At 38.2% G+C, this 27,957-nt stretch overlaps 1 protein-coding gene across 1 annotated transcript; it reads right to left on the bottom strand.

Moving 5' to 3' along the window:
* Nucleotide 1: 1 nt before the first annotated feature.
* Nucleotides 2–27,957, bottom strand: mnta (MAX network transcriptional repressor a). Its single transcript, XM_063017097.1, has 6 exons — nt 27,768–27,957; nt 17,740–18,217; nt 16,772–16,813; nt 16,419–16,530; nt 2,039–2,231; nt 2–1,944 (listed from the first exon to the last, which is right to left on the bottom strand). The coding sequence occupies exons 1-6, from the start codon at nt 27,838–27,840 to the stop codon at nt 1,226–1,228; spliced, it is 1,617 nt and encodes a 538-aa protein (XP_062873167.1). The 5' UTR covers nt 27,841–27,957; the 3' UTR covers nt 2–1,225.

The raw sequence follows: 27,957 nt of genomic DNA, 5'->3' as shown, positions 1-27,957 counted from the left end.
ACTTTATTAATGACAGCAGTCATTCATTCTATAGACACCATCCTGACATAGCACGCTACTTCTACAGTAAATTGTACACACCAGACCTGAGCACTAGGTCATATCATTATTGTTATGTCTTCCTCTAAATGTTGTCTTTAAATTTATTTCATCCAATTGAGTCATAAAGGGCAGTTTGATACTTGAGTATTGACACCGTAGGAAGTATGAGCTTCTGTTTTAATTTTCTCCAGTGCCAAAACCTGTCGTCACCTGTCATTAAATTTGGCATGCACTTAAACGCAAGTATTTACATTAGTATTACAGTAGTATTAGTATTTATATTTTTCAAAAAAAATATTTTTATGAATTTATAAATTCAAATATTTCATAAAGGTTTGACTTTAGTCCAACAGCCTGCAGTACTTTCTCAATGTTTGCAGTAGTGCTTCTGCTGCTGTTGTGGAATTTCAGGTTAAAATATAGCCCATGTGAAGTTCGATTATGGGCTTAGGCTGAATACTGAATATTGTTGTGTTTTAATATAAAAGTCACGTTAGGCAAGTGTCAAAAACTGACTTGTGAAGGTTTGTGCCTGGCACATAGACAATGTATTAACATACAAGTGTATAGCATGTGACAAGAGCATTATTTGACAAGCGGCATGACTGCTGTATCTAAAATAAAAGGATCATGTCCTCTGAGACATGGCAAGTGAGTCCAACATCTTTTTGAAGTGCTTCTCAGGGATAAACACACATGGCAAAGAGTGCTGCAATATTCCAGACACAAAAGCTAATAAACATACATAATGGGTTAGTGTTGCTCTAACTGGAATGCCATATTTGTCAAAAGGCCCACATAGATTCACATGGCATCAGTGGGATTTGAACTCAAGGCAAGGGGACTACAGTTAACACTTCTAATCAACACTAAAAATAATTTTGTACTACTGGTTTTATTTTGTTCACTTTTTATATTTAAATTTTGTTCATTCTTTGAATTGAATTTGTTTGTTTTTATTTGTTTTTCTTTGAGTCACCAATAAAAAATGTATAAGCACATATTTTTTGTCGTACAAAATCTTTAGTTTGTCTGTTCAATATAATTATGTAGCTTTAGTCATAAATTCAGATAGACCTTTGTCTTAGACTCTTTATAAATGTTTTTTGGGATGGGGGTAAAAGTAATATATCTGTTGTAATGATGTTTGCGACTGACAGTCTGCCACATAGGGCCTGCTGATTTATGCCAGTTTTAGAGTGCTGATAGGAAAGGAGGGCATGGTTACCATAGTAACTGGGTTAAGGACAGTCTGGCCCACCAACTGTGGATGGTGGGTGAGTACTTGGTGTCCAACAGGAGTCTGTTTGGGTAGTGCAGAGGTGCCATTTGACTGGCTTTGTGAGAGTGTGTGACCGATGGTGACAGGCTGTGGGTAAAGTGCAGGAAGATGTGCCACCGGGTGCACTGTGATGTGCCCAATGGTCTGAGGTCCAGCTGCCAGTTGCACAGTGCTATGGGAAGTGGTAGAAGAAGAGGAGGGGACTAAATGGGCTATGTGATTGGGACCCGTCTGGGTCACATGATTAACAGCCTGAATGACTGAGGCATGTGAAGCAGCATGAGTGATCACAGTTTGTGGGATGCTTGGTGTGGCCACTATGTGCCCGTATGCCAGGCTCTTTGGCGCCACTACAGCCTGGGGCTGATGGGACACTGCTGCAGGAGTCAGAGGCAGCGAAGAAGAGGAGGATTGGGAGGGGGCCAAGGCAGGGGCTGTATTAACAGGTGGTGCAGGGTTATTATGGGATTGAGAAGAGACAGAGATGTGGTGGAGTACAGATGGCGCCATCGAGGAGTTGCTGTGCTCTGGCTGCAGTGAGTGAGGCACTCTGGATAAAAAGCAAGGCAAGGTCAATGCACCCTCCTCTTCAACATCCTCGTCCAAGTTATCTTCACCTTCTGTGGGAGGCAAACAGATTAAAAAAACATGTTAATTAACTACTGAGAAGAGCAATCATTGTTGAATTTCTGATGCCAGAATAAGAAGTGTTACCAGAAGCTGTGGAAGTGGACGCCTGGTCTTCTTCAGGCTGAACAGTCTGGCGCACTAGGCGCTCAATTTCTATCATGTCCAACCGCTGGCTGAGATCGTTTTTCAGCTCAGCCAGTCTCTGTTGTGTGGAGATTTTCTCCCGGGCCAGCCGTTCCATTTCGTGCTCATAGTCCTTCTCTTTTCTTTTTAGAGTCTGCCCAAAAGAAAAAAGGAGAAGTAAATACACAGAGAAAACACAACAGGATTGGGGAGGAGGGGTGTAAATCACAATTCTTGTAAGCATGTTTGTTTTAAACATCACACATTTTACTACGTTCATTTTTGCCAAATTTGCCAAAACACAAGACAAAAAATTTATGCAACAGAACAATACAATAGAACAAATATAAAAAAAGCATTTTGAAAATATAGCATTTAACAAAAGCTAAGCAACCCGGGACCTGCATTTAAAAACAACTGTCATTAAAATAAATACAAATCAATATGAACCTACATGTAATACTGTGGAAATCCTAAAGACCAATCACAAATAAAGTAATTGTGGATGGTGTGTCTGATACAATACAATCTGACCAATGGAAGGGGGGGGGGGGGGGGGGGGGTACTCTTACAATCACACAAACCCAATGACTACTGTCAAACCTCTAGTGCACTTATTATTGGTCAGTAGTACTTCACATGTTCACAGTGTCATAAATAAATAAACCAAACATAAATATGGCATAAATAAAACAAACCCTAATCATTTTTAACCAATCAGTAGTTCAAATCAGCATAATTTCTATCAACATTCATTCTAAAAAAGTAAAAGGCAGTGAGCAACTTTTCACTTGAGCGCTGCCAATGGTCCATGAATGAACAGGAGTTCAGAGCACCTTTGGGGTGTATAAGAACAGCCACCACAGAGCAGGTATTATTTAGGTGGTGGATCATTCTCAGCACTGCAGTTACAATGACATGGTGGTGGTGTTAGTGTGTGTTGTGCTGTTATGAGTGGATCAGACACAGCAGCGCTGCTGGAGTTTTTAAATACTGTGTCCACTCACTGTCCACTCTCTCTCTTAGATACCCCTACCTAGTTGGTCCACTTTGTAGATGTTATGTCAGAGACGATCACTCATCTATTGCTGCTGTTTGAGTTGGTCATCTTCTAGACCTTCATCAGTGGTCACAGGACGCTGCCCATGGGGCGCTGTTGACTGGATCATTTTGGTTGGTGGACTATTCTCAGTCCAGCAGTGACAGTGAGGTGTTTAAAAACTCCATCAGCATTGCTGTGTCTTATCCACTCATACCAGCACAACACACGCTAACACACCACCACCATGTCAGTGTCACTGCAGTGCTAAGAATGACCCACCACCTGCTATGTGGTGGTCATGTGGGGGTCCTGACCATTGAAGAACAGGGTGAAAGCAGGCTAAAAAAATATGTAGAGAAATAGATGGACTACAGTCAGTAATTGTAGAACTACAAAGTGCTTCTATATGGTAAGTGGAGCTGATAAAATGGACAGTGAGTGTAGAAACAAAGAGGTGGTCATAATGTTATGCCTAATTGGTGTATATAATGGAGTTATGTTAAATTAGAACAAATTTCTAAAGTATTATTTCCAACATTTTGTTGGCTACATGCCACAGAGAACTGAGGCACTTCTAAAAACAAAGGCGGGGGAAGATATGCACATAACATGCAGGTTTAAAGAGTGAATTTAATCACAGTTATCAAATGAACAATGTAACTCCTTTGTCTGATAGCCAATCAGTATGGTAAGCATTTTACCTGCTCCAAAACTACAAAGACAGCACTCAGGTCAAACACTGTTTTGAGCGTTCTGTAAAAACAACAACTTAAGCCTGTTACTATTAGATAAAGTTCCTGGTGTTCTACAGAAGCAAACAGGTCACTGGAGTCCAAGTCCATTCCTTACACAGCTCTGTCTTAGTCCTTCATAAACCTGAATGTAAGCAGTCCAGGTCCCATAACCAGCTACCCTATTCTGAAAATACCTAGATGACTGATAGCCTCATTGACACTCATTTTCTAAAAATCAAAGAACCTAGAATAAACAGGGTCATGTATGTAAGTTGCATGTCCTCCATCATTCGTACATTTTCACTAATCCCTTCCATTCCTGGTTTTTACTCAACATTCTGGCAGCACACAACTCAGCACACGCTCGCCTTGCTCACTTCTGGTAAGGAAGCAGTCATGCTTACCCTGCATGAGTAAACGGGCTAGGGCAGTGCCGAAGGTGGAGCTTGTGGAAAGCCAGCTTATCCAATTGTAGGTGGACATCTGGAGAGAAAACACTGAGTCAGGGACCCCCAGCTTACTAACACAGTCTGAGGACCATGACTCTACCTCCTCTTTCCCAAGCATACACTAGCACATACCATTCCCAGTTTTGTCAACAATAGTAGTAGTCACATAGAGGGCATGAGGAAGAGTGGGTGGGCATATATTAAACACAGGGATGTGCCTTGGTGACCCAATTTCCCAGCTTGGTCAGCTGACACTTTATGCAGGTAGTAAGCACACTTAGCAAAGCCTTAACCAGCTTTCAAATAGATAGATAGAGTTTGCAGTATCTGTACACAAAACATGCTTGCACGCAATACAAAAACCAAGGAAAAATTTGAACTCTGCCTAGTGTGATGGTTTTACATCCATGTTATGACAGTAATTATAACTGCAAAATGATTTGAAATTGGTTGCGTTCCTTTATTTTTTATTTGAAACCCAGTGCGTAATATTTCTTACTCTCTCTCTCGTCTATTTGTAACATCTCAAACTCATCTGGACACAATCAAGTCTACTTTTTGAGAAGACTGAGGAAAGCTCATCTGCCACCCCCCATTCTCACCACGTTCTACAGAGGAACAATCGAGAGCATCCTGAGCGGCTACATCACTGTCTGGTTCGGAAATTGTACTGCGTCGGACCGCAGGACTCTCCAGCGAGTAGTGAGGACAGCTGAAAAGATCATCGGGGTCGCTCTTCCATCTCTCACTGACATTTTTAACACCCGCTGCATCCGCAAAGCTCTAAGCATTGTGGACGATCCAACCCATCCATCACATGGACTTTTTACTCTGCTCGCATCTGGGAGACGATACCGCAGCATCCGGACTAACACAACCAGACTGTGTAACAGTTTTATCCCACAAGCAATCAGACTCCTCAACTCAGTACTATAACAATTTCCTCCGAAAATTTTCTGCTGAACTGTATTGACTATGTTAGTCTGTTTTTACCTGTTTATTCAAATACTGAAAAGTCTTTTTGTATTTTTGCACCTTATTTACTTTTTAGGCACCTTATCTCCATTGCCAATTTTACGCTGCTAATGTACAACATGTCACTACCTCATGAACCATTGTACCATCTATTCACCATCATGTACTAACACTTGTCTTTAGTCCTGTCTTCTAATTACTTGTTTAGATTAGGGATAATTAGGAATATCTTTTGTAGTTACTTATTATAGGATTTTTTATTGTTGTATTTACACTGTTTTGTATTTACACTGTTTTGTCTTGCACTTTTTACACTGTGATCCTAGAGGAACGCTGTTTCGTTTCAATATGTACTTGTATGTAGCTGAAATGACAATACAATCTCTCTGACTCTGACTCTTACGCATTTAATATTATTTTTTTAACCTCAAAGACACTTTAAAAAATTATGCCAAATAGGCAAACAAAGCCTCAACATTCAAGATTTCATTCCAAAAGTCTGGTATCAGCTGTTGAAGTCAAATAGGGACAACCCAGCACCACGATTCATACTACGTATATTTTGAATTTTAAATATTTTAATATAACTTCCTTTTTTTCAAACATGCGGTAAAACATTTGCACTTAATATTTAAGTGAGACTTCAGGACATAAACATTCCATTTCCTTTTTTCTATTTAATTCTAGCAACAAAAAACAACCTTTAATGAAAAAATCTCCTAAAGGTAAATAAAGTAATAATATTGTGGAGTTCAGTAACCATTAAAGGTCTTTAAACAGTCACTTTCACAGGACCAATGCATACAGTGTACAGCCTAAATCCATTCTTTACACATTTACATACACAGCATGTTCTCATTTCATAATCGCGAGTGGTGTTACAAAGTCTTTCAATTACACACAGTTCCTTGTCCTTTTCTTTATACAATCCTACAGGTAAAGAACCTGCTAATTAAGCCCAATTAGGCTAGTTTAGCTGGATTGGATTGTTATTAAAAAGACTTACGTAAGACCTCGGAATGTTAATTAACCAGATAAAGAAGTCAGTGGCTGCGTCTGAAATCGCATACTTCCATACTGAACAGTACGCGAACGCAGTATGCGAGAGCAGTTAGTATGTCCAAATATGTAGTATACATTAAACTGTACGTGAAAAGCACCCGAATGACCTACTGCATGGGCAGCTATTGAGTATGCAAACGATGCACACTTATGGTCCGATAATCTATCCCATAATTCAACTGGAGCTGCAAAGGCATTCGTAGCGAAGAAGGAACATAATAAATAATGTTATGAGTAGCTTTGTGGAGAACGCCAAAATTAATCTTGTCAGATTTTAAAACTAATATAACTGTGGCGATGAGACTCACTAGTGCTGTTCTAACCCAAATAAAAAAAGTATGCATTTATGTTACTTAAATTGGGCGCTTGGGTGGTGCAGGAGTAAAATATGCTAGCCCACTACTGGCCAGTTGGGCACCTACACAGACATGACTGGTTTCTGAGGCAGGGGCTTGGCCAAACAGCCTAGCCGTTGTGGTGCACTTGGATAAAAATAGAAAGGATTGCATCAGTAAGGGTATCAGATGTAAAAACTGAAATCAGGTATGCAGACCAGAATGATCCCATGCGACTCCCAAAACAAAATACAGGTGCAGCTAAAAGAGGAAATACAATCATTTAAATCATGAATGCCACAGCTACTGACAATTAAAATCACAAACAGAAGAAGTTTGCAGTTTTGTGTCAGTATGGAGTCTAACTGCATGTTAAACTTTGCACATGTAGATTTTGTTTACAAAAATGATTTGGATATTTTTTTTTATTATATTCATGTATAAAGATAAAACACTGATTCTAATAAGTATAATTACCACTTAAATCGTCAAGAAACGCTTCATTATACTGACATCATCACTTGAAAGGTTTGCTGTCGATTACTGTTCATAATCCACATTCATGATGCTTAACTGGTTTTGTTTGTGGTGTTTATGTTCATATAGCTGTTCTACATTACTACCAATTCACAACATAACTAGGGTTTGCCAACCGTCCCATAAAATACGGAATCGTTCCTTATTTGGAAACGTGGTGTTCCGTATTGACGCACTTTATTCCGTATTTTTATCAAAGGGAGAAAAAAGCTGCAGATTAGACTGAGATTTCCACACTCGAAGAAGCTGAACTACAGCAAAATTACCCTAAGAAGAAATCTAGTTTGGTTCACTAAAATTACTTTGTGGAAGAAAATATCAAATTGACAGTGAACATGTGATATGAAATTCTAACAAAATATAATACAAAAAAGTAACCTGCCAGCAAAAGATGACACACAGTTGAGTTTATTTCAAACATTGCAAACTGTAATCCACAAACTAAACAAGACCAAAAAAAACCCCAAGTATTTAAGAAAAAGTGTGAGAAATGTTCAGCATTTTTTGTAACACCAGGTTTGTTTAATTTAAAAAAAAAAGTGAAATATGCAATAGTTTGCACTATTGAGAAAAATGTTACATGATGTTCTTTATGCATGTTGTTTTGCCTAAAATATGGTTCTGATTTATTATTATAAAGAGCGAAAATAATATATGTTAAACAGCCTATATTAAACATTTTGATAATGTTCCTATGACGGTGTAAGACCCATAATATTTTTTATAGGTGTAAACACCCGCCAAACCAACCCCCACCCTATGCCTTCCGCCAACCTGCCAGCCTAGGGTGTTTCTTATTTCCAGTTCTGAAAGTTGCCAACCCTAAACATAACTCTTTTTATTTTATTTAATAAGTATAAGGAGCTTGCGTCACATTATATGCTGGACTGACTTATTTAAAAACCCCATTTAAGTGGTTTAATTATTGAACGTGATCCATTGTAAGCATACACTGTGTTAAGTGTTAACAGTAAAACAATGGTTGTACTAAACTTGCTTTATCACTGTCTGCAAATACATATGACTACAGACCAGTTAGGACACATTTCCCCAACACTGTAAGCCCGGATAAGTTCAATCTACTTAAAAAATTTTTAGGAAACCGGTTGCCTTAAAAAAGTTAAGTAATGTATAATGAAAACTTGAGTTAGCATAACTTAAAACATTAAGTTATTACACCTAAAAGGCAAGTTGATTAAACGTTTTTTTGGTTATACCAACTGCTTTTCCCAATAATTCTACTTATTATCTTGAGCTCAATGGACAAAAATATTGATTTCTTCTTAGTTTTCATGTTAATTACATTTTAAATATCAATTACAAATGTTTATAGAAAAACAGACAGAATTATAAAATTGTTTTTCTTTATTTCACTTCAGAAGTATTTACTTAAAATACAACATATCAAGAAAACATCTTAAAAACTGTACAAGCTGTATATAAAGTTTTGATGAAACACAAACAGCTCTTCACAGTAACCATGAACCTGTCGTCAGTTTCACAGTGAGCTGATTTCTTAATGTTTGGCTGCAGCTCTCTAAAACAAAACAAAGAAACAGAAGTATTAATATCAACATTAATACCATTCATTTAAGGATTAAAATAAAGCAAGCCAGCACACTCTTTGCTTCGTATGAAGGCTAGCATGCTAGCATGTAGCCTAAACACGGCAAATAAAGCAGCGCTGTTTGATTATTTATTTAGTGTCAACATTAAGATCATTTATTTTAAACAAAATTGTTAAGTAAAGTACAACACTTACCAAAATTGGACGGAAGATGAAAAAGTCCCATCAGACTGGTGTACATGCTACTCAAAAATAGCATAATGAGGAAGAAAATGTTTGTCCATTTAGTTTAACAAAGGTTCCACTTCACAAAAGACAAGTTTACTTTTGCAAAAAGCCTTAAATGAAAAGTAAAAAGTAATTTGCAACAACAGGTTACAAAAGTTAAAACAAATGGCTACCCGAACACAAGAAAATCATTTTTGCCTGATTCACCAACAGCAAGCTGAAAAAAGGCGGACTTACACGTAAATGGGGGCGTTTTTCTGTTTAATTACCTTAACTTAACTTTTTTAAGTTAATCTGATAGAAAAGTATTTTTTTTGTTTAGTAAACTTAAATCTTTTAGCACATTTAAATGTGTACTCAAATGATTAATAATAACTTAAATAATTTATGTAAGTTGTACTAAAAATGTTTGATTAAATATAAAGTCCGGGCTAACAGTGAAGGATCATTGAATTTATTGCTGTTGTCTGGGCAACACTTAAAAAAATGGCGCATTCTCCCTGGTAACTGGGTATCTGGACAAGAAAAAAAGTGTTAAGCTGCAGACTACAACCAAACTTAATGTGATGATCACAGGTTTTTTTCCTACAAAATGTGTTCTGCACAATAACAACGTAATGCTACACTAGCTGCAAAGTTGCTGAGCTCATCAGTTTAGCACAGACATGTTCACAATGCAAATCAACTACTTGTTGCATGATATTCTGGTGGGTGTAACATTGTTTCCTTCTGCAGTAGATAATAAGGATTACTTTTTACCGCAAAGCAAATTTAAAGCCCAACAAATCTGACAATGAGGACAAACACATCAGATATTCATAACAGAATAACTAACCTTAAAGAACACTAAGACCTAAAACCTTAAAGCTAGGAACATGCAGCAACAGGGCACTGTAGCAGCTGTAAGTCTTTTCCTACACTGATTGAGTGTGTTTACCTCTGGTCTATTATGGTAAAGCAGTGTATTGAAAACCCAAAACTAGAGCTAGTTTAGTAATGCAAATGTAAAACAATTAGTTTTACATTCTTTTAGTTTTATGAAACACAGCCTGAACACTCATATATTGGACTGACTTATTTACTTTTTTTTACCCTAACAAGTACCCTAAACTAAAAAAACATAGATTACTTAAAATATAATTACATAGTATATATTACACAAAATGTTCAGAAGAATTTAACCTGTCTGGAATTGTTTGTCAAAGTCAAATCCACCTAGCTCAGTGGTTCTCAAACTTTTTAGACCAAGTACCACCCATTATCAAACCAAAACTTCCAAGTACCACCTATGTTTCTCATCTCAGAACCACATATGGCACACATTAATTAGGTGTGTGTGTATATATATATTAGTGATGGGAATTATGGCTTCTTGAAGGAAGTCGGATCTTTTGGCTCGGTTCCTTTTAAAGAGCCGTTCAAAAAAATGGCTCTTCGTTCTTCGGGAGGCGCTACTGGGTAAACTATAAGACACCCCCGATATTAATATAACATTTTGCTACTTTGCCTTAAATGTAGGCATAATTCAAATAACACTTACATGAGAAAAAAAGATTTATTTTAAAAGGAATAAAACTACAGAGAAGAGACAGACTGTGGTTACATTGCATTAAGTTTCAGAAAAATCCTCTCTTGTATTTAACACAATTAAACAAGTTTATAGTTTATTTCTCAATTATTTGTCATTATACTACTAGCTCTCTGTGTGTGTGTGTGTGTGTGTGTCTCGCTTGCTCTCCGCGATACTGAAAGTGATTTCGGATTTGAATTTCGACAATAAACAGCTCTTATTACGAGTTATGATTAATTCCCTCTACTGATGCGAAGCAGAATGGGTGGATTACAGCCGATAAGAACTGCTCAGAAATAAAAGACTCGGTTCCTTTCGTTCATTTCAAAGATCCGTTCAATAGAATCGGATCGTTCGCGAACGACTCATCACTAGTATATATGCAGTTACCACTGACCATTTCAGTGAGTGCGCCTGTTTAGCGGAGTAGCCTTGTGATGTCAGGAACGAGATCAGTGAGCTTCAAATGCAGATCTGTCTCTGATAAAAGTGAGAGACCTACTGATAACTTTACTGATAACGTTTCGGAAATTCCGAGATGGAAACCGCGAACGTGAAGTATAGACGTAATGAAGTACAGAATATTTTTAAAAACACATTAGTTTTAATACAATTTGTTTTCATTAAACTGATTTTATTAAAACAGAATTATAAGAACTTTGAAACAGATTTTATTAGTAATTTACACAATTTGTTTCATATGATTTTTTTTTATTCATAATTATAAAATTATAAATTTTTTCGGTGCATGTAATTACTTTTCCGAGATTATCTGGCGTACCACCTCGTGCTGCTTCACGTACCACAGTTTGAGAACCACTGGCTTAGACAATATACTGTCACAGTACTGTAAGTCACTTTGGATAAAAGTGTCTACTAAATTTCAAAAATGTAAACGTATCCACAATTTAAAATATATAGCCAAATGTCTAACTAGTAAATCTGGTTAACTTAACAATATTCCTCGCAACAAATAACTTTCTCTAGTTAAAATGTATTGGATGTGTGCCCTGCTAGACTTCCCCCAGTTCAACTGTAGGTACTGTAAATAAACAGCTTTTTGGAAAGTGGTAGGCCACACAAGCTTATAAAACGGAACCATCAAGTGTGTAGTATAAAAATCAACTTTTGTCAATGAACAATATGGATTAAGTTTTCAAAATGACCATGTGCAATGTCATGTGCTGGTTGAGTTATTGCAAATCCCACTGCAGATAAAGCAGATTAAATGTATTTATTAATAAGTCACAATCGGATGAACTAATCTGGCATTGCTGTGCCAGGAGAATGGAGACCACCTTTAGTTTAAATGCTTAGTAAGATGCTAACAGAGGAGAAATACTGACCTGGGACTGTTTTAATAGTTTGGGCTACACCCTGTTGTTTCAGCTGAAAACAAATCTTACTGCTGAAGCAGTGGCTCAGCAGCTTTGTCATAGAAGATCCTAACTGCCATTAAAGCGTCAACCATCCCTAGCCATCAAAACTTATAATGAACTGCAACACGGACTGTAAGAAGGCCTTACTGTCCAGCATCTGTGTCAGACCTTACTTCTATAGCTAAATGAAAGTGAATCCCCTAAGTATACACTTTATGACCAAAGGAATTTAGACACCAGACTGTAAGCCTCTTGGTCTTCGTTTTCCAATATAATGGGTATTTGCAACCAAATGACCTTCCAATTCATTCCAATGGTGTTTAAAGGAGTGAATGTCAGGTCTCTGTGCAGGTCAAATGAGATTTTCCAAATTAAACATATCAAACTGTCTTACAGACCTTGCTTTGTACACAGTAAAACTGTCATGCTGGAACAGAAAAGAACCTTCCCTAAACTGTTTCCACAAAATTGTTATCATATAATTCATTTTGTTTTATTGATTTTATACACCTGTTAGCAGTGGGTGTGGTTGAAAACTAAATTTTATACATAGGAGAAGTGTTCCCATCACAAAGCAGCACAAATGGGGAAAACAACGTTTGTCCTTCCTGCTGTTTACGTGACTGTACTTAATGCCTGAGGCTTCATCTGGGTAAATGTAAGTGAAACAGGTTGTGTGCAGAAGATCAACATTAGACATGTAACATGCAATGCACATGAGAAGCACATGGTCAAAGCTGAGTCGAAGGAGGTGAGGTTTAAATGACTCACATTTACAGAAGAAAAAGAAAATGTGCAGACAAGGATACAGATCTCATTACTCCTGCTGTGTCATTCTGCAGCTTGGACAGCTTTACATTTTATCAATAATGACTAGAAAAAGAAGTCTTTGGTCACAGCATCAATTTAGCGGAAAAAAATCTAAAGCGTTACAGCTTATAAAGGGCTGCCCTCTTTGTGCATTATCATCTGTAGGTCAGCCAGCCAGACAGCTTTTTCCCTTGATCAAAAAAATAAATAAATAAAACACGTACAGGATGTCATTTTGACCCAGTAAGCTGGAGCTGTAATTACTGTCTAGGATGACCTGAAAAATGACAATGGAGAAAGACGAACAATCAGACCTGTGTTCTCCCTCAGTAAAGCTCTTCAGAGCACATAGCTGTTTAGTGACTCAGCAGAGAGACGTTGTACATGTAGAAGCCCTGTGCTGCATCCTGACTCACCAAACCTTTCAAGAATGCATTCAAAATGCAGCTGCTTGCCTGGTTTTCAACCAACCTAAACACTGCCACATCACCCCCCTGCTGCGTTCTCTTCGCTGGCTTTCTGTAGCTGCCTGCATTTAGTTTAATACAATGATGCTCACCTTCAAAGCCAGAAATAGACCTGCTTTAAATTACCTTTGAGAACTAATAAAACCTCGGTCTGCACCACACAACCTCCAAGCTACTAGTCTCGCTCGCCTTATCCTCCACCAAATACTTGATTTATTCAGAAGATGATTAAAAATTCACCTCTTTACTAAGCACTTAAGCTGAGAACTACCGTTTACTTACTATTGCTCTTACTTATTTCTTATTTATTACTATTTAAAAAAAAACTTTGTTCTAACAGAGTTTCCGCAGATTTGTATCCTTGGACTGTTGTCTACTTAAACTAGAGTAGGGAAATGTTTACAGTTGAATCACTTCTATAAGTCGCTTTGGATAAGAGCGTCTGCTAAATGCTGAAAATGTAACTGAAAACTTCTCATGAACAACACCTACACAGTTCCTAAAAAATTGAATTGTATTTTCAACAATACAAGAACCATGTTTATTATGCAAGATAATGAATTATGACCGAAATGGAAAGGACATTTCAGCACTTGGCAAAAGCACAACAAAAGTTAAAAGAATGTAAAAATATAAAAGTCGTTAAGATGGGAAATGTGATTTTTTTAACAATATGAACCAAAAAAGCTAAATAATTATTTTTCTATTTTTCAATATTTTTTAACTAGTCAATTTTACACATTGCATTTTAGCTAAATACTGTTTTTAAGAATATGAAGAGTGGTGATTTCGTAAAACTTTTTGTAGCAACTGAAGCTTCACCCCGATAGTTCCTGTTCTATGGAAAAGTGCATGGTCAGCCACACGAAATAAAACTGGCAATGGGTCCGTTTAAGTTCTTCAGAATATTCAACCTCAATACCATATTGGTAGAGTGGTTATGGTGCAGAGCAATGCTGCTGAGCACTACAATTTTATGGAAAGCTGAACAAGCTGTTGATCACATTGATCAGGGCCAGCTCTGTGTGATAAATAACGAAATGTCACCCAGCTCTACTGCCAGAACCCTCCTTGTGTAAATTAACTGTTTTGCAGGAACTAAAGTCTGTAGCAAAATGTGAAACCCCATGAAAAAATCTGCGAGCTTCAAAGGGTTAATTAGTCAAAGGTTTTATTTGGGCTGCTGGGCTAAACTCTAGCTGCGTAAAGTTCTGCATAGCTGCACGCTGGATTAAAGGTGTGTACTGGATCAGAGGGGCGTGGAATGGGGGAGGCCTGGCTAGCCATGTGCTCAGCACTCATGTAAAAAGATCAGAATGAGAAAGAAAGGGAGGGAGAAGAGACTATGTACAGATAGAAAATTCAGACAGAATTGTGACTGGAAGTTCTATTTTATAAGCCTACACACAAACACTTTTGATTTTAAAATGATTATATACAGAACCAGTGCTGGAGTAGAAACAAACAAAAAAACATCTGCATGTAATTAATGTATGCTTAAAACAAACAAGAGAAACTGTACAATGCATCACCTCGTCTTGAACTAAGCTAACACAGAAGTATAATTAGTAAAAAAAAAAGTTAAACTGTGTTATAAGCCTCATGGCCAGGTCACATGGTGCCACAAGGAATGTACTTGTAAGCATGGCTCAGGTTAATTATTTTAACTATAGGACTGCAGACAGACATTCAGCCCACAGATGCCTTGTCTAATCAAACCAGGACATACAGATAAAAAATGTAATTAAAAATAATCCATTTTAATTAAAAAAATAATTGCAATGCAAATTTGTCCAGCAATGCAAAAAGGCAGCATGGTAAGAATGGGGAGTGCAGTTCATGCAAGTGGTGACATGTAAAGACAAGGCCAATGATTATGAAACCAGAGCACATGCTTTCCTGCTACTATCACTACACCAACACCACCGAACATTCATACCCACTAACAGGGCACCCAATATACAGTATTTATCTGCTAGTTTAAACAGAAAGTGGAAGCAAGCACCATTCTCCACCCACTCTCTACAACAACGCAAGCTTGATGTTGCTGCAATGCTCTAACTCTCTATATGCCTCTAAATATGAGCAAGTCAGATGAGCATTTTAGCAACTAAATAAGTACAAGAGTACAAGTAAACAAGACATTAAAGGCATGCCAGTGAATAGTCTAGTATTGTAAACTTGCACAGCGCTCATGGAGAAGAGAGGGTCAGCAGTGACTGCATGGCAGAGCTGAAATTCCTTTCCTATTACAAATTTGTGGCAACCCAATCACATCAACCACAAATGCCCTATAGTATCAAACTGGGACAGTGGTAGCCTAGAGGGTAGAGCTTTGGGCTGTCAACTGTAAGGTTAAGAGTTTGAATCCCAGCTCTGTCATGCAGCCACTGTTTGAACAAGGCACTTAACCCTTTCTGCTCCAGGGCCACTGTACGATGGCTGACCCTGCGCTCTGACCCCAGCTTCCAAAATAAAAAAAACTAATTGGGATATGCGAAAAACATTTTTCATTGTACTGTACATCTGTACATTAGTATATACACCTTATGTATGTACAAATAAAGGCATTCTAACTAATTTTAGCTGAAGTTACAGTAACTTTCAAAACTTATGTTTAAAAAAACATGCATTTGCTAGCTAATTTGCTGATACAGTGTGGAGTGTTTACAGATGTGGGTAGCATGCTTCTGACATCTAGTATGCTTCAAATACAGCATAAATGACAGAGTGAAGGTGGGAAAACAAGAGAGTAAGAAACACTGCCTGACTTCATTAATTAAATGCATGTATTGAATTTTTTATTCTCTTCGATTGTCTAATGATAGAATGTGACTAAAACCTTATTAATATTAATTACCAAAAAATGAGACACTGCACTGGTGCTTCATTTTAAATCAACTTTTTTACTTCCTTGTGGACTAATTATTTTTCCTGAGGTACATCATAGCACTAACACATACTCACCTGTCTGTCTATCTTGCCACCTTGTCTGTCTAACTTGTATAACTGGTATCACAACCCATATAAGTCAAACATTATACTGTTCTCTGTCATGCTGTGCTTGTGGCATTATGTCACATATTATGTAGAGCAATGGTGAATCCTATAATAAGAACTGTAATGGCTAGAAGAAATGGTGAGCCACACTACCACCTATTGCCATAAAGTGAAACCCAGTGTTACCTGAATGTATCTCAGGGCACTTCTTAGCACACTTAGGTTGGAGGTCTTCTTCTCATCCACGTTAGGTATGTTTTTCCTAAGGGTCTCAAAGCATTCCTTCAAGTGTGCACGTCTAAAAGGAGAAATCAGGTGATGAAATTGATAAGTGACAGTTTAAAGCAAACTGGGTCGTTTAAAGTTTAACCCAGTTTAACACAGTTCTCGCATTACATGAATTGAGACTTGAAAGAAATAACATGTCAAATAAGTTCACAAAAACCTAAGAGCTTGGTAAACTGAAGTTTTTTTCTGTGCCCTTAAGTGAAATCTTCAGACTGTTATGAAAACAGTACCCAGTGACAACATTCACTCACCTGTTTTTTTCTAGCTTGTTATGTACTTCCCGTGTCCCTGCTCTAAAAAACAGACATACAGACAGAGAAATTTCCATTTGTTATAAAAACTACCCACAACACAAGACATTTTTATCACAGTATTACAGCTTTGCTCCTAATTATGGAACCTCTGTATGGTCAAGCGTATGAATGTGCAAACTTTTCACACATGCATAACTACATGTTCAGCTCAGCTAGGGGGAAGATGTTGAGTCCAAACTTCAAAAGAGTGGTATAGATGTCCAATATGCTAGCCTACCACTGCTGAAGCTTGACTCTAAAGCTTTAGTCTCTGCTGAGGCCCCAGCCAGGTCTTTGGCACCTCAGACACAACCGATTTTGTCTTAACAAAGGAAAGGCTAAATTCACTTCTATGCCACTGAAACAGTGGCTCCTACTTACTGGTCGAGGCACTGGCAAGAGTAGTGGAGAAATTCAGAGGGAGTAGCATGTTCCTAAGACCCTCAGTGTAAAGATAAGACCTGCAGCTTTACAGGTGTCGAAGGAGACGTGTGCTAGTACGCAGCCCTTATAAGCCAGAAAGGGTGTCATGGAGCTAGCAGAGGTCACCACAGTGTTTGGGGAAATGGAGCACATGCAGAGTAAAAGCAAAGAAAATAATAGAGTAATGTAGGTAACCAAATAAACCAAATAAAATGATTCCAAAAGATTTAACTTGTGATACTGCCATTACATTTTTTAAACAAACTACTGAACTGTTGCATTGTACTATTGTAATATTGTTAGTTGCATTTACAGTTCCTGTACTCGTAATCGTGACTAGAACTGTAATTAAATTAAACAGGGGTACTCAGTTCCAGAATGAATTAGTACAATGTCATAAATTGGAAGAAAATGACAGTAATAAACACATTTCTTGTGTAAACACTCCTTCCCTTTAGCCCTTGATCCCCATGTCTGGAAGATAATTTGGGCCCTGAACTCACCCTCCAGGTCTTTTCTTGCTATCCAGACCACAGTGATCATCAATCAAGCTGGGTACAGTGCTTGCCTGTGTAGATGCAGAAACTGACTGGGGAAGAAGTGCATGTTGGGAAGCCCTTATGATAGAGCTGGGGTAGGGCTGCACAGACTGGGCTGGTTTGAGGCCATTTGACTGGTGAAGTGTATACTGGGATCGGGGCGAGTGTGCATCTTTTGAAGGCAGGGTTGGGCAAGTGGCTGTAAGTGGGGCGGCTGAATTTGATGACACTACAGGAATAGGGATGACTGTGATTGGAATGGAGGGTGGAGTAAGAGGGGGAGGGGGAATGTATGACAGAGGGCTGTGATAATGATCTGGACTTGACTCGCTCCCTGAAGTCACATGATTGGAATGTGCAGTATAAATAGAGAGGGCAACACCTAATTTCCTCTTTCCTGTCTTCTGTTCAAGGCGAAGATGTTTTCGAAGCTCATTCTCTTCTAAAGAAGATAGAAAAAAAACATATGTTGCATATAAACACCCAAAATCAACAAAATCTTTCAGAACAACAAAGTTTTGCACTTTGTTTACCACAACGCTGGGTACATATCACTGCTTACCTGTGTGTTAAAGCCATTCACATGATAAGCAGCAAAAACGTGTTTAAGCTGGAAGTTAAAATTACAGCCTTAGTAGGCTAATCCAACGTCAACATGCAACACTGTTTGCTTGCTGAGTCATTAAAAAAAAAAAACACCAATAAGAAAACGGGAGTCAGAATTCTAAGAGTGGCTGAATGTAGGATGTAGAGCTTAAAATGCATAAATCAGCCATACCCCCACCAGACACTAGCCAATCATGTCTGTGCAGCTGCATGACCAGCTGATAGCAGCTATAAGATTCAAACCCCAAACTGGCTTTATTATTAATAATTTGTTGCTTTTGTATGGCAAATATGATATTATAAAATGTATTTAAAACTTGCATAACCAAGTACTGATGGATTAGAGTGATGCAAATATGCCCTGCTTTGATAAAAATTCAGACTTTTTTCAGTTCGAAATGAAATTAAAAGCATTCTTTTACCTGTTGAGCAATACTGAGTAGATGACAATGTGACCATATACATTTCTATCCATAAACTGGATATGTTGCATGTCCAAGGCACTCAAGTGACACAGCGGTAAAATTGCGCAAGCTGTGCTATCAGCCGAAAGGGGGAGGGGGCACTGCGATAGATTGGCAACTTGTCCAGGGTGTATTACTGCAGGGCAAATTGATGGTAAAACATAACAATAAAATGGTGCTAGAAATCTTTTTGCCAGATGGGTCTCTAAAAGAAATTAAATATAGTAGTGTAGCAGTCTAATATACAAGCTTATCACTGCAAAGAGTTAGAATCTTAGCAATGCCAGTAGTTTGGCTGGGCACTTAAAATAACAGTTGGTCTTTTCTGAGGGATGGAGGGACAGATGGGAAATCACCCCTTTGCCATTACAGCAGCGAATCCTACTGTCTGGTCAAGGCACTGACACAAGCAATAAAGCATTATTCTTTTTCCAGGCTCACAGTGGCCTCTGGAATTTTCAAATAAAAATTTGAGCTTGGCACAACTTGAAGCCTCCCGAGTTGAGATGAGAGTTGAGAAGAGTTGAGCCAAAATGGGCATTAAGGCAAGAAGGGCAGGATATACTGAGAAATGTGGTACACTCTGCTATGCCACTGATCCATAAATGACAAAAGCTGAACATAAGCCACCCACCCAGCAAACATCAGCAAGCATGATGTTTGTCAAAGAGCAAGCTTCTTGAATAAGCTGGGCACATGGTGGAAGGCTAACCAGTTACTATGACAACACACCTACAGAAACAGAATGCACAAGGAAAATCTTGAACATTGACGAGGAGATTGACATGTTATTGACGATGTTACATTGACGATGTTATTATTTGTGCAACTGGACCACTATCAAACTGGGTCAAGAGACCATGAGTCAGTTAACCTGATTACTGGGTTCACAAAACCAAATGCATAACTGTTCATGGCAAAACAAATTCAGGTTAAAGTGACACCCAAGGACTTTCACATTCCTGGTAAATGACCTAAACAGAAAGTTCTGAAAATAGATTACCATTAAAATTTTAGGTTTATCCATTCTATTTAAACCTGTAAAGCCTGGACAATCAGTGACTGATAAGTAGGGCTGGGCGATATGGATCAAAAATTATATCTCGATATTTTTTTCTGAATGGCGATATACGATATATATCTCGATATTTTTTTATCCCATAAGGTAATAACAAAAAGACACTTCTGAGACAAAGCTACATGTTCCAATTTTTTTACAGGCACTTTTATTAATATTCATGCTGGGGAAGCTTCACACAAGAATTATTTTTCCTTAAAAAAAAAAAAAAAAAGAGCTATTCTAAGAAAAAAAAACAGTTGTTTTCTAAGGCATCTCCTGTTGTGTAATGTGAATTACAAATATATTGTCTGGCCCTTTAAGAATGTTAAGTGTACTATAGGCCGCAGGGAGCGAGTGTGTAGGGAAGATGTCGGAATGACACGGTTTCTGGCTGAGCTTGTGTGACATTAAAAGTAAAACCCCGTTAAAGTAAACCCCTCGTTAATCCCCCACCCCCCCATGTTTGGACTTTATACATTATTTTATGTATATGTCGCCACAACATTACCATTTACATTAATATTTTCTTTTACTGTATAGAACTCAGTTCTGTAATACAGGCAGAACTAATCGTTCATGTTACTGTAACTATTACAACATTTAATGCATTTTAATCAGCGTTCTTCTTCATGCACTTTATTATTATTTAACAGCTTTATTTGTTGTTTAATTGCTGTTTGCTCCTTGTTTACTGCAGAGTTAGTTCATGCAATTTAATAATGTTTGGTTGTTTATTGGCCGACAACAAGAAATACTATAATAGAAGATAAATAAATAAATGACGTTTCGGACGTCGGGCGATCGTCCAGTATAAACTAACACAACCACGTACAACATCCAGTACAGAAATCACTCCCCATAATGTTTGTTTTTTACAGATAGAGCAAATATCTATATATGCACATCACATATACAAACACAAGAGTCAGAACAACAGGAGACGCACCGCTACGTTATTATTACTTTCTCAACACTTAATGTGAAGTAAATACGTGCATGTCAGCGTGTGCATGCCCTTGTGTTGGTTTTTAAAACAAATAACGACTCGTTTTCTTGTTTTTTAACTTTGGGATCTGAAGTGAAAAACGAATGAAGGTACACGGAGCTGGAACCTTTTGTCTGGACTTGTTTTCGGCATTCTCTACAGAATACATTATTCTGCTGCTCATCTGACACTTTGAATTCGAACCGTCTCCAAATAATTCCAAAATTAGTCATTATTTTTCATTTTAGTAAGCAGCTCCTCCTCGATAGCTTCTGTCACGTCTTTATCCGTCTCCATGCTATCGCTGCCTGCAGGAATTACTGGTGAAGCGGTGGGGGCGGGGCGAGTTGTGTTCAGTGAGGGAGGGGGGTGGGGCAGGTGAACATGTGCAGAGACAAACTGGGAGAAGAGAAAGACGAACAGTCTGATCTAACTGGAACGCAACATCTATATCGATATACGCGATATTGTCTTATCTTATATCGCGTATGAAAATATATCGATATTTTATAAAATCTCGATATATCGCCCAGCCCTACTGATAAGGTTTGAATACTTTTTTACTATTTTAACATTTATGTACTAAACACATAATACGCAGGCAAGATCGCCCAGACATAGCCAAGTTTAGCTGGCTAACTAACAATGAATTAATAAAAACGAGTCTGACGTGTCAGTAAACCCCAGTAAAATAAAACAGATGTAGACAAACCATCTTAGCTGATGTAACAAACTGTACAATTCTCTCATAGACTTGAGCATGCTGTAGTAGTTCATATGCAAAATAAACTTCATACAAGGAAGTTGGATGTTAAATTTTGCCTCTTGAACTATTATAATTCAGTCAAATTCAATATATACATCTTGTACATGAAAAATAGATGTTTACAGAAACACAATCAAAGAACTAAAACATTTAGTTTGGGTTCCACAAAAACTGAAAGATTTTTTGAAAACTTATTAATTCCTTATAATACCCTCATCAAAAAATGTTTTATCGATCCCTAACTGTTTTTTCTAATAAACAAACCAAAATTAAGCAAGTAAAAATCTTATATGAAAAGGACATGGGTGTGTACACCCTGGTATAATTGGGGGTGTGGCTGTGTTAAGAATTAACCAATCACATTCAAGCTCATGTTAAATAGTAGTCAGTGAAACCTGCCATCAATTACAGTGACTCTGATGAGCCCATTTAAAGTTCAGCTCTTTTAGTTGGATTTTCCTCACATTTACTACGTTGCATATAACAGCAAAAGCCATGGTCTGCAAGAATAACTGGACTTTCCTAAAAAATTAATGAAAAGACAATATATTTATTAGGATTTTTATGTCATGCCTTATACTTTGGTTACATTTATCCAAGACAGGTCATTAAGTTACACATGATTTATCAGCCGGTATGGTCAATTTTGTCCATAAATCGACAATCTTCAATTTACCCGATTTACATGTCTTTGGACTGTGGGAGAAAATCAGAGCTCCAGGAAACCTACACAGACATCAAATATACAAATTCCACAAAGAAAGAACTTGGACCCATTCACCTGGAAATTAAACCCATGACCTTCTCGCAGTGAGGCTACCCACTGAGCCACCATGCTGCAAAAACAACACTGCACATCACCAAAAAAAACACCATGCCCATAGTAAAGCATGGTGGTGGCAGCCTTATGGTTTGGGTCTGTTTTCTTTGACCGAAATTGGTCTGGTCAAGTTGGAAGGAAGTAAAAACAGTTCCAAACATCAGGCAATTTTGGCACCAAACCTTCAGACCACTGCTAAGAAGGTAAACATGAAAATAAAGAGAAATTTCCTCATACCTCCATATCAACAAAAATCATGCTGCCACATCAACTAAAGAATTGCTTCACCAGTAGATTTGGAGAAGGTTCTGGAATGACCCAGCCAGAGCCCAGACCTGAATCCAACTAAAAATCTGTGGGAAGACTTAAAGAGGGCTGAGCACAGGAGATGCCCTTGCAATCTGACAGTTCAAACATACACTGCCTGGCCAAAAAAAAGGTCACCACCTGGATTTAACTAAGCAAATAGGTAAGAGCCTCCCATTGGATAATTACTGCATGGGTGATTATGTTTCAGCTGGCAACAAGTTATTTAACCCTAACTGATGCAGTGAGTAGCTTCTCATTTGTTAAACAACCATGTCGAAAGACATCCTGTGGTCGTGGAAAAGATGTTAATCTGTTTCAGAAGGGTCAAATTATTGGCATGCATCAAGCAGAGAAAACATCTAAGGAGATTGCTGAAACTACTAAAATCGGGTTAAAAACTGTCCAACACATTATTAAACAGTGGAAGGACAGTGGGGAAACATCATCGGTTCAGGGAGCATGCGACATCATTTTCACACATGGATTGGCCACCACAGAGTCCAGACCTGAACCCCATTGAGAATCTTTGGGATGTGCTGGAGAAGACTTTGCACAGTGGTCCAAATCAACTATTAATTAATGCAACTCTGGACAGAAATAAATGTTGTGACATTGCAGAAGCTTGTGGAAATGATGCCACAGCAAATGCGTGCTGTAATCAAAGCTACCAGAGCTTGCAAATTAAGATATTTTTTCCTCCTATTGTACCGGAATGATGCTCCAAAACCAGAACTGATTGGGTGTTTTTTTTTTTACAGCTTATTAACATCTAAGTGCAAGTTTTAGATGAGACAACATTTAAAAGTTGATTTGTGCAATATTCCATTATTTTTTCTGGGCTTTAGTGCAACAAGATCAAGTATTTAAAAAAAAAAAAAAAAAGAAGAAGAAAATGTAACAAAGACACAATACAAAAAATGGTTATATTAACAGACAGGCTATATAGAAGAAGTGGAATGCTTATATAAACTTGTTAAATCTTTGTTATATATCTTGTGGTTTGCACCAATCCTTAAACCTGTTTCATAATTCAAGGTATGTGAAGATCATGAGTTCATGTAGGAAGGACATACATTTGCAAAACAGGGAAAAGGGGATTGATGTATTTGTAAAATCAAATTTAAAACACTTGATCTACTATTACTGATTCGTTTGTTGACTATGACATTATATGAACGACTTGTGCAAATAACTATTTTGGGCGGCATGGTGGCTCAAGTGCGTTGCACTGTCGCTTCACAGCAAGAAAGTCCTGGGTTTGATACTCGGGTCCAGGGTTCTTTCTGTGTGGAGTTTGAATGTTCTTCCCGTGTCTGTGTGGGTTTCCTCCGGGACCTCCGGTTTCCTCCCACAGTCCAAAGACATGCAAGTGAGGTAAATAGGAGATACAAAATTGTCCATGACATGCCTCACAGTGACATCGCTTATGGTGGTTAGCCAGGACAAGTCACACTTCCAAGGCATGTATCCTGTCCAGCACATTTTGGTGGTGTTTGAAATAGCTTTCTACTGTGTTTAATAGTTGGCACCACTAGTATGAAGGGTTATAAAGATTTAAGAATTACGTAACGTTCAAGTACAATTATATATTCAACTACAGTTATTTAGCACTACAAAATGTCATTTGAAAATGAGGTTAATTTTAAATGCACAATTTACTTAAGAGTTATACTGGTGCTGGTCATAAAATTTGAATATCATGAAAGTTGATTTATTTCAGTAATTCCATTCAAAAAGTGAAACTTGTATATTATATTCATTCATTACACACAGACTGATATATTTCAAATGTTTATTTTCTTTTAATGTTGATGATTATAACTGACAACTAATGAAAACCCCAAATTCAGTATCTCAGAAAATTAGAATATTACTTAAGACCAATACAAAAAAAGGATTTTTAGAAATGTTGGCCAACTGAAAAGTATGAACATGAAAAGTATGAGCATGTACAGCACTCAATACTTAGTTGGGGCTCCTTTTGCCTGGATTACTGCAGCAATGCGGCGTGGCATGGAGTCCATCAGTCTGTGGCACTGCTCAGGTGTTATGAGAGCCCAGGTTGCTCCGATAGTGGCCTTTAGCTCTTCTGAATTGTTGGGTCTGGCATATCGCATCTTCCTCTTCACAATACCCCATAGATTTTCTATGGGGTTAAGGTCAGGCGAGTTTGCTGGCCAATTAAGAACGGGGATACCATGGCCCTTAAACCTTAAACCAAACTGGTAGCTTTGGCACTGTGTGCAGGTGCCAAGTCCTGTTGGAAAATGAAATCTGCATCTCCATAAAGTTGGTCAGCAGCAGGAAGCATGAAGTGCTCTTAAACTTCCTGGTAGACGGCTGCGTTGACCTTGGACCTCAGAAAACACAGTGGACCAACACCAGCAGATGACATGGCACTCCAAACCATCACTGACTGTGGAAACTTTACACTGGACCTCAAGCAACGTGGATTCTGTACCTCTCCTCTCTTCCTCCAGACTCTGGGACCTTGATTTCCAAAGGTAATGCAAAATTTACTTTCATCAGAGAACATAACTTTGGACCAGTCCTTTTTGTCTTTAGCCCAGGCGAGACGCTTCTGACGCTGTCTCTTGTTCAAGAGTGGCTTGACACAAGGAATGCCACAGCTGAAACCCATGTCTTGCATATGTCTGTGCGTGGTGGTTCTTGAAGCACTGACTCCAGCTGCAGTCCACTCTTTGTGAATCTCCCCCACATTTTTGAATGGGTTTTGTTTCACAATCCTCTCCAGGGTGCGGTTATCCCTATTGCTTGTACACTTTTTTCTACCACATCTTTTCCTTCCCTTCGCCTCTCTATTAATGTGCTTGGACACAGAGCTCTGTGAACAGCCAGCCTCTTTAGCAATGACCTTTTGTGTCTTGCCCTCCTTGTGCAAGGTGCCTTCTTCCCACCTTCTACCCTATCTGACTGCTTAGACGAAACTAAAAACTGGTTCTCTAAAAACTTCCTAATGGTTAATACAAATAAAACCCAAATTCTCCTTGTAGGAACTAAGACCACTCTCGCCAAAACCAAATCGTTTACTTTGAACTTTGAAAACTCCGTCATTTCGCCTTCTTCCCAGGTTAAAAGCCTGGGTGTTGTTCTTGACAGTCATCTTTCTTTCAAAGCACACATCAATAACATTACACGATCTGCCTACTTCCACTTAAGGAATATCAACCGCCTATGCCCGTTCCTCAGTCAAACAAGTACTGCCATTCTCGTCCATGCGCTGGTAACATCCCGAATTGACTACTGTAATTCAATCCTATTTGGCTTACCTTATAAATCATTACAAAAACTCCAACTAGTCCAAAACTCCGCTGCACGGATTATCTCTAGCTCACCCTCAACTAATCACATCACTCCAGTTCTCAGACAGCTTCACTGGCTCCCCGTAAATTATCGCATACACTTTAAGATCTTGTTATTCACATTCAAAGCTCTACATGGTCTAGCACCCTCTTACATCTCCGATTTACTCCAATTCTACAATCCCACCCGCACTCTTAAATCTTCCTCAGCCTTCCAGCTTTCTATTCCTTCTGTCCGCCTGTCGACTCTGGAACACCCTCCCAATCCATATTCGTACTATCGATTGTTTCTCTACTTTTAAATCCCAGCTTAAAACTCACCTCTTCAAGCTAGCCTACTACTAATCTTTCAAACTTGATTGGTACTACTACCCCAATATTTGTTTAATAGTGATTACATTTGACTGTTTGGAGATTGTATTGATTTTATTGTATTTATCTTTATTGATTTTTCTATTAGATTTTAATGGTTTACTGATGTCTGTTACTTTCTTGCTTTTGTAAGGTGTCCTTGAGTGTTTTGAAAGGCACCATAAATAAAATGGATTATTATTTTTTATTATTAATGGTCGTCTTTTGGACAACTGTCAAGTCAGCAGTCTTCCCCATGATTATTTCCCCATAGTTTGAGAGACCATTTAAAGGCCTTTGCATGTGTTTTGAGTTAATTAGCTGATTAGAGTGTGGCACCAGGTGTCTTCAATATTGTACCTTGTCACAATATTCTAATTTTCTGAGATACTAAATTTGGGGTTTTCATTAGTTGTCAGTTATAATCATCAACATTAAAAGAAATAAACATTTGAAATATATCAGTCTGTGTGTAATGAATGAATATAATATACAAGTTTCACTTTTTGAATGGAATTACTGAAATAAATCAACTTTTTCATGATATTCTAATTTTATGACCAGCACCAGTATATGCTGGCCTACTTTCTGAACAGTGCTGTCTGGCACGCACGTGGCCTGGAGGCGGGGTTTAGCCACGCGGGTTCTACTATATGGGCGTGGCTATAATGGACACGTCACCTACAGGCGGCGGCAAGAACGTGCAGCTCACAAACACCGTGCAAAACAAGTTTCGCTTACAAGCCGAGTTTAGTTTAGCGATAAAACCAGCGCCCAGACATTTACCCTTCATGACAGAAAAATACCGCCTAGTCAGAGACCAGAACCAAGAGTAGTTATTGTGGAAGCAACACAACACCCCGCAATGACATTATGTAAAAATGCAAGTAGCACCAGCACGTACTACAGCCGCCACCGCCCTTGTGAGCACAGTTAAACCTAAAAAGGGAGATGAAGGTTTAAAACGGCTAAATATTTCCTGCGTGTACACATTTGGTATATTTTGGAATACATACAAGCTTACAATAAAGTTAAAGCAAACAGCAAATACACTGCATACTGAAAACACGCATTTCATTTAACAACACAATGTAATTCGGAGCACTCTATTAACAGTGTACAGTGTAACAGTGCTTTCTACTGCATTTCCACAACAATATCTGGATTCACTTGTTAACTCTTCATTCTGCGCAATCATCCCTGCACCTGACAAAATCTTTAATATCAGAACCGCAACAAAGCCTCCATCAGTACGTGCTGTTCCTTTGCAGACAGAAAAAAACACATTACAGAACTATTTGTCATTACCACGTGTTTTCTGTTGTTGCTGGGCTTGCAATTCTAAAAACTTGGCCGCCTCCAAAAGCGTTTCGATACTCATCTCTGTTCTCCTCTCAGCTCCACACACACAAAACTGCTCTGTACTTTCCAGTCAGTAAAAAATCCGGCTGGTACCTAATGTCTCCGCTTGCCAGGGGGAAAGAGGTGGAACCAGCCC

This window comes from Trichomycterus rosablanca, chromosome 20, assembly GCF_030014385.1.
Source record: "Trichomycterus rosablanca isolate fTriRos1 chromosome 20, fTriRos1.hap1, whole genome shotgun sequence".
Classification (NCBI taxonomy): Eukaryota; Metazoa; Chordata; class Actinopteri; order Siluriformes; family Trichomycteridae; genus Trichomycterus; species Trichomycterus rosablanca.
This window is presented reverse-complemented; position numbering and strand designations above follow the sequence as displayed.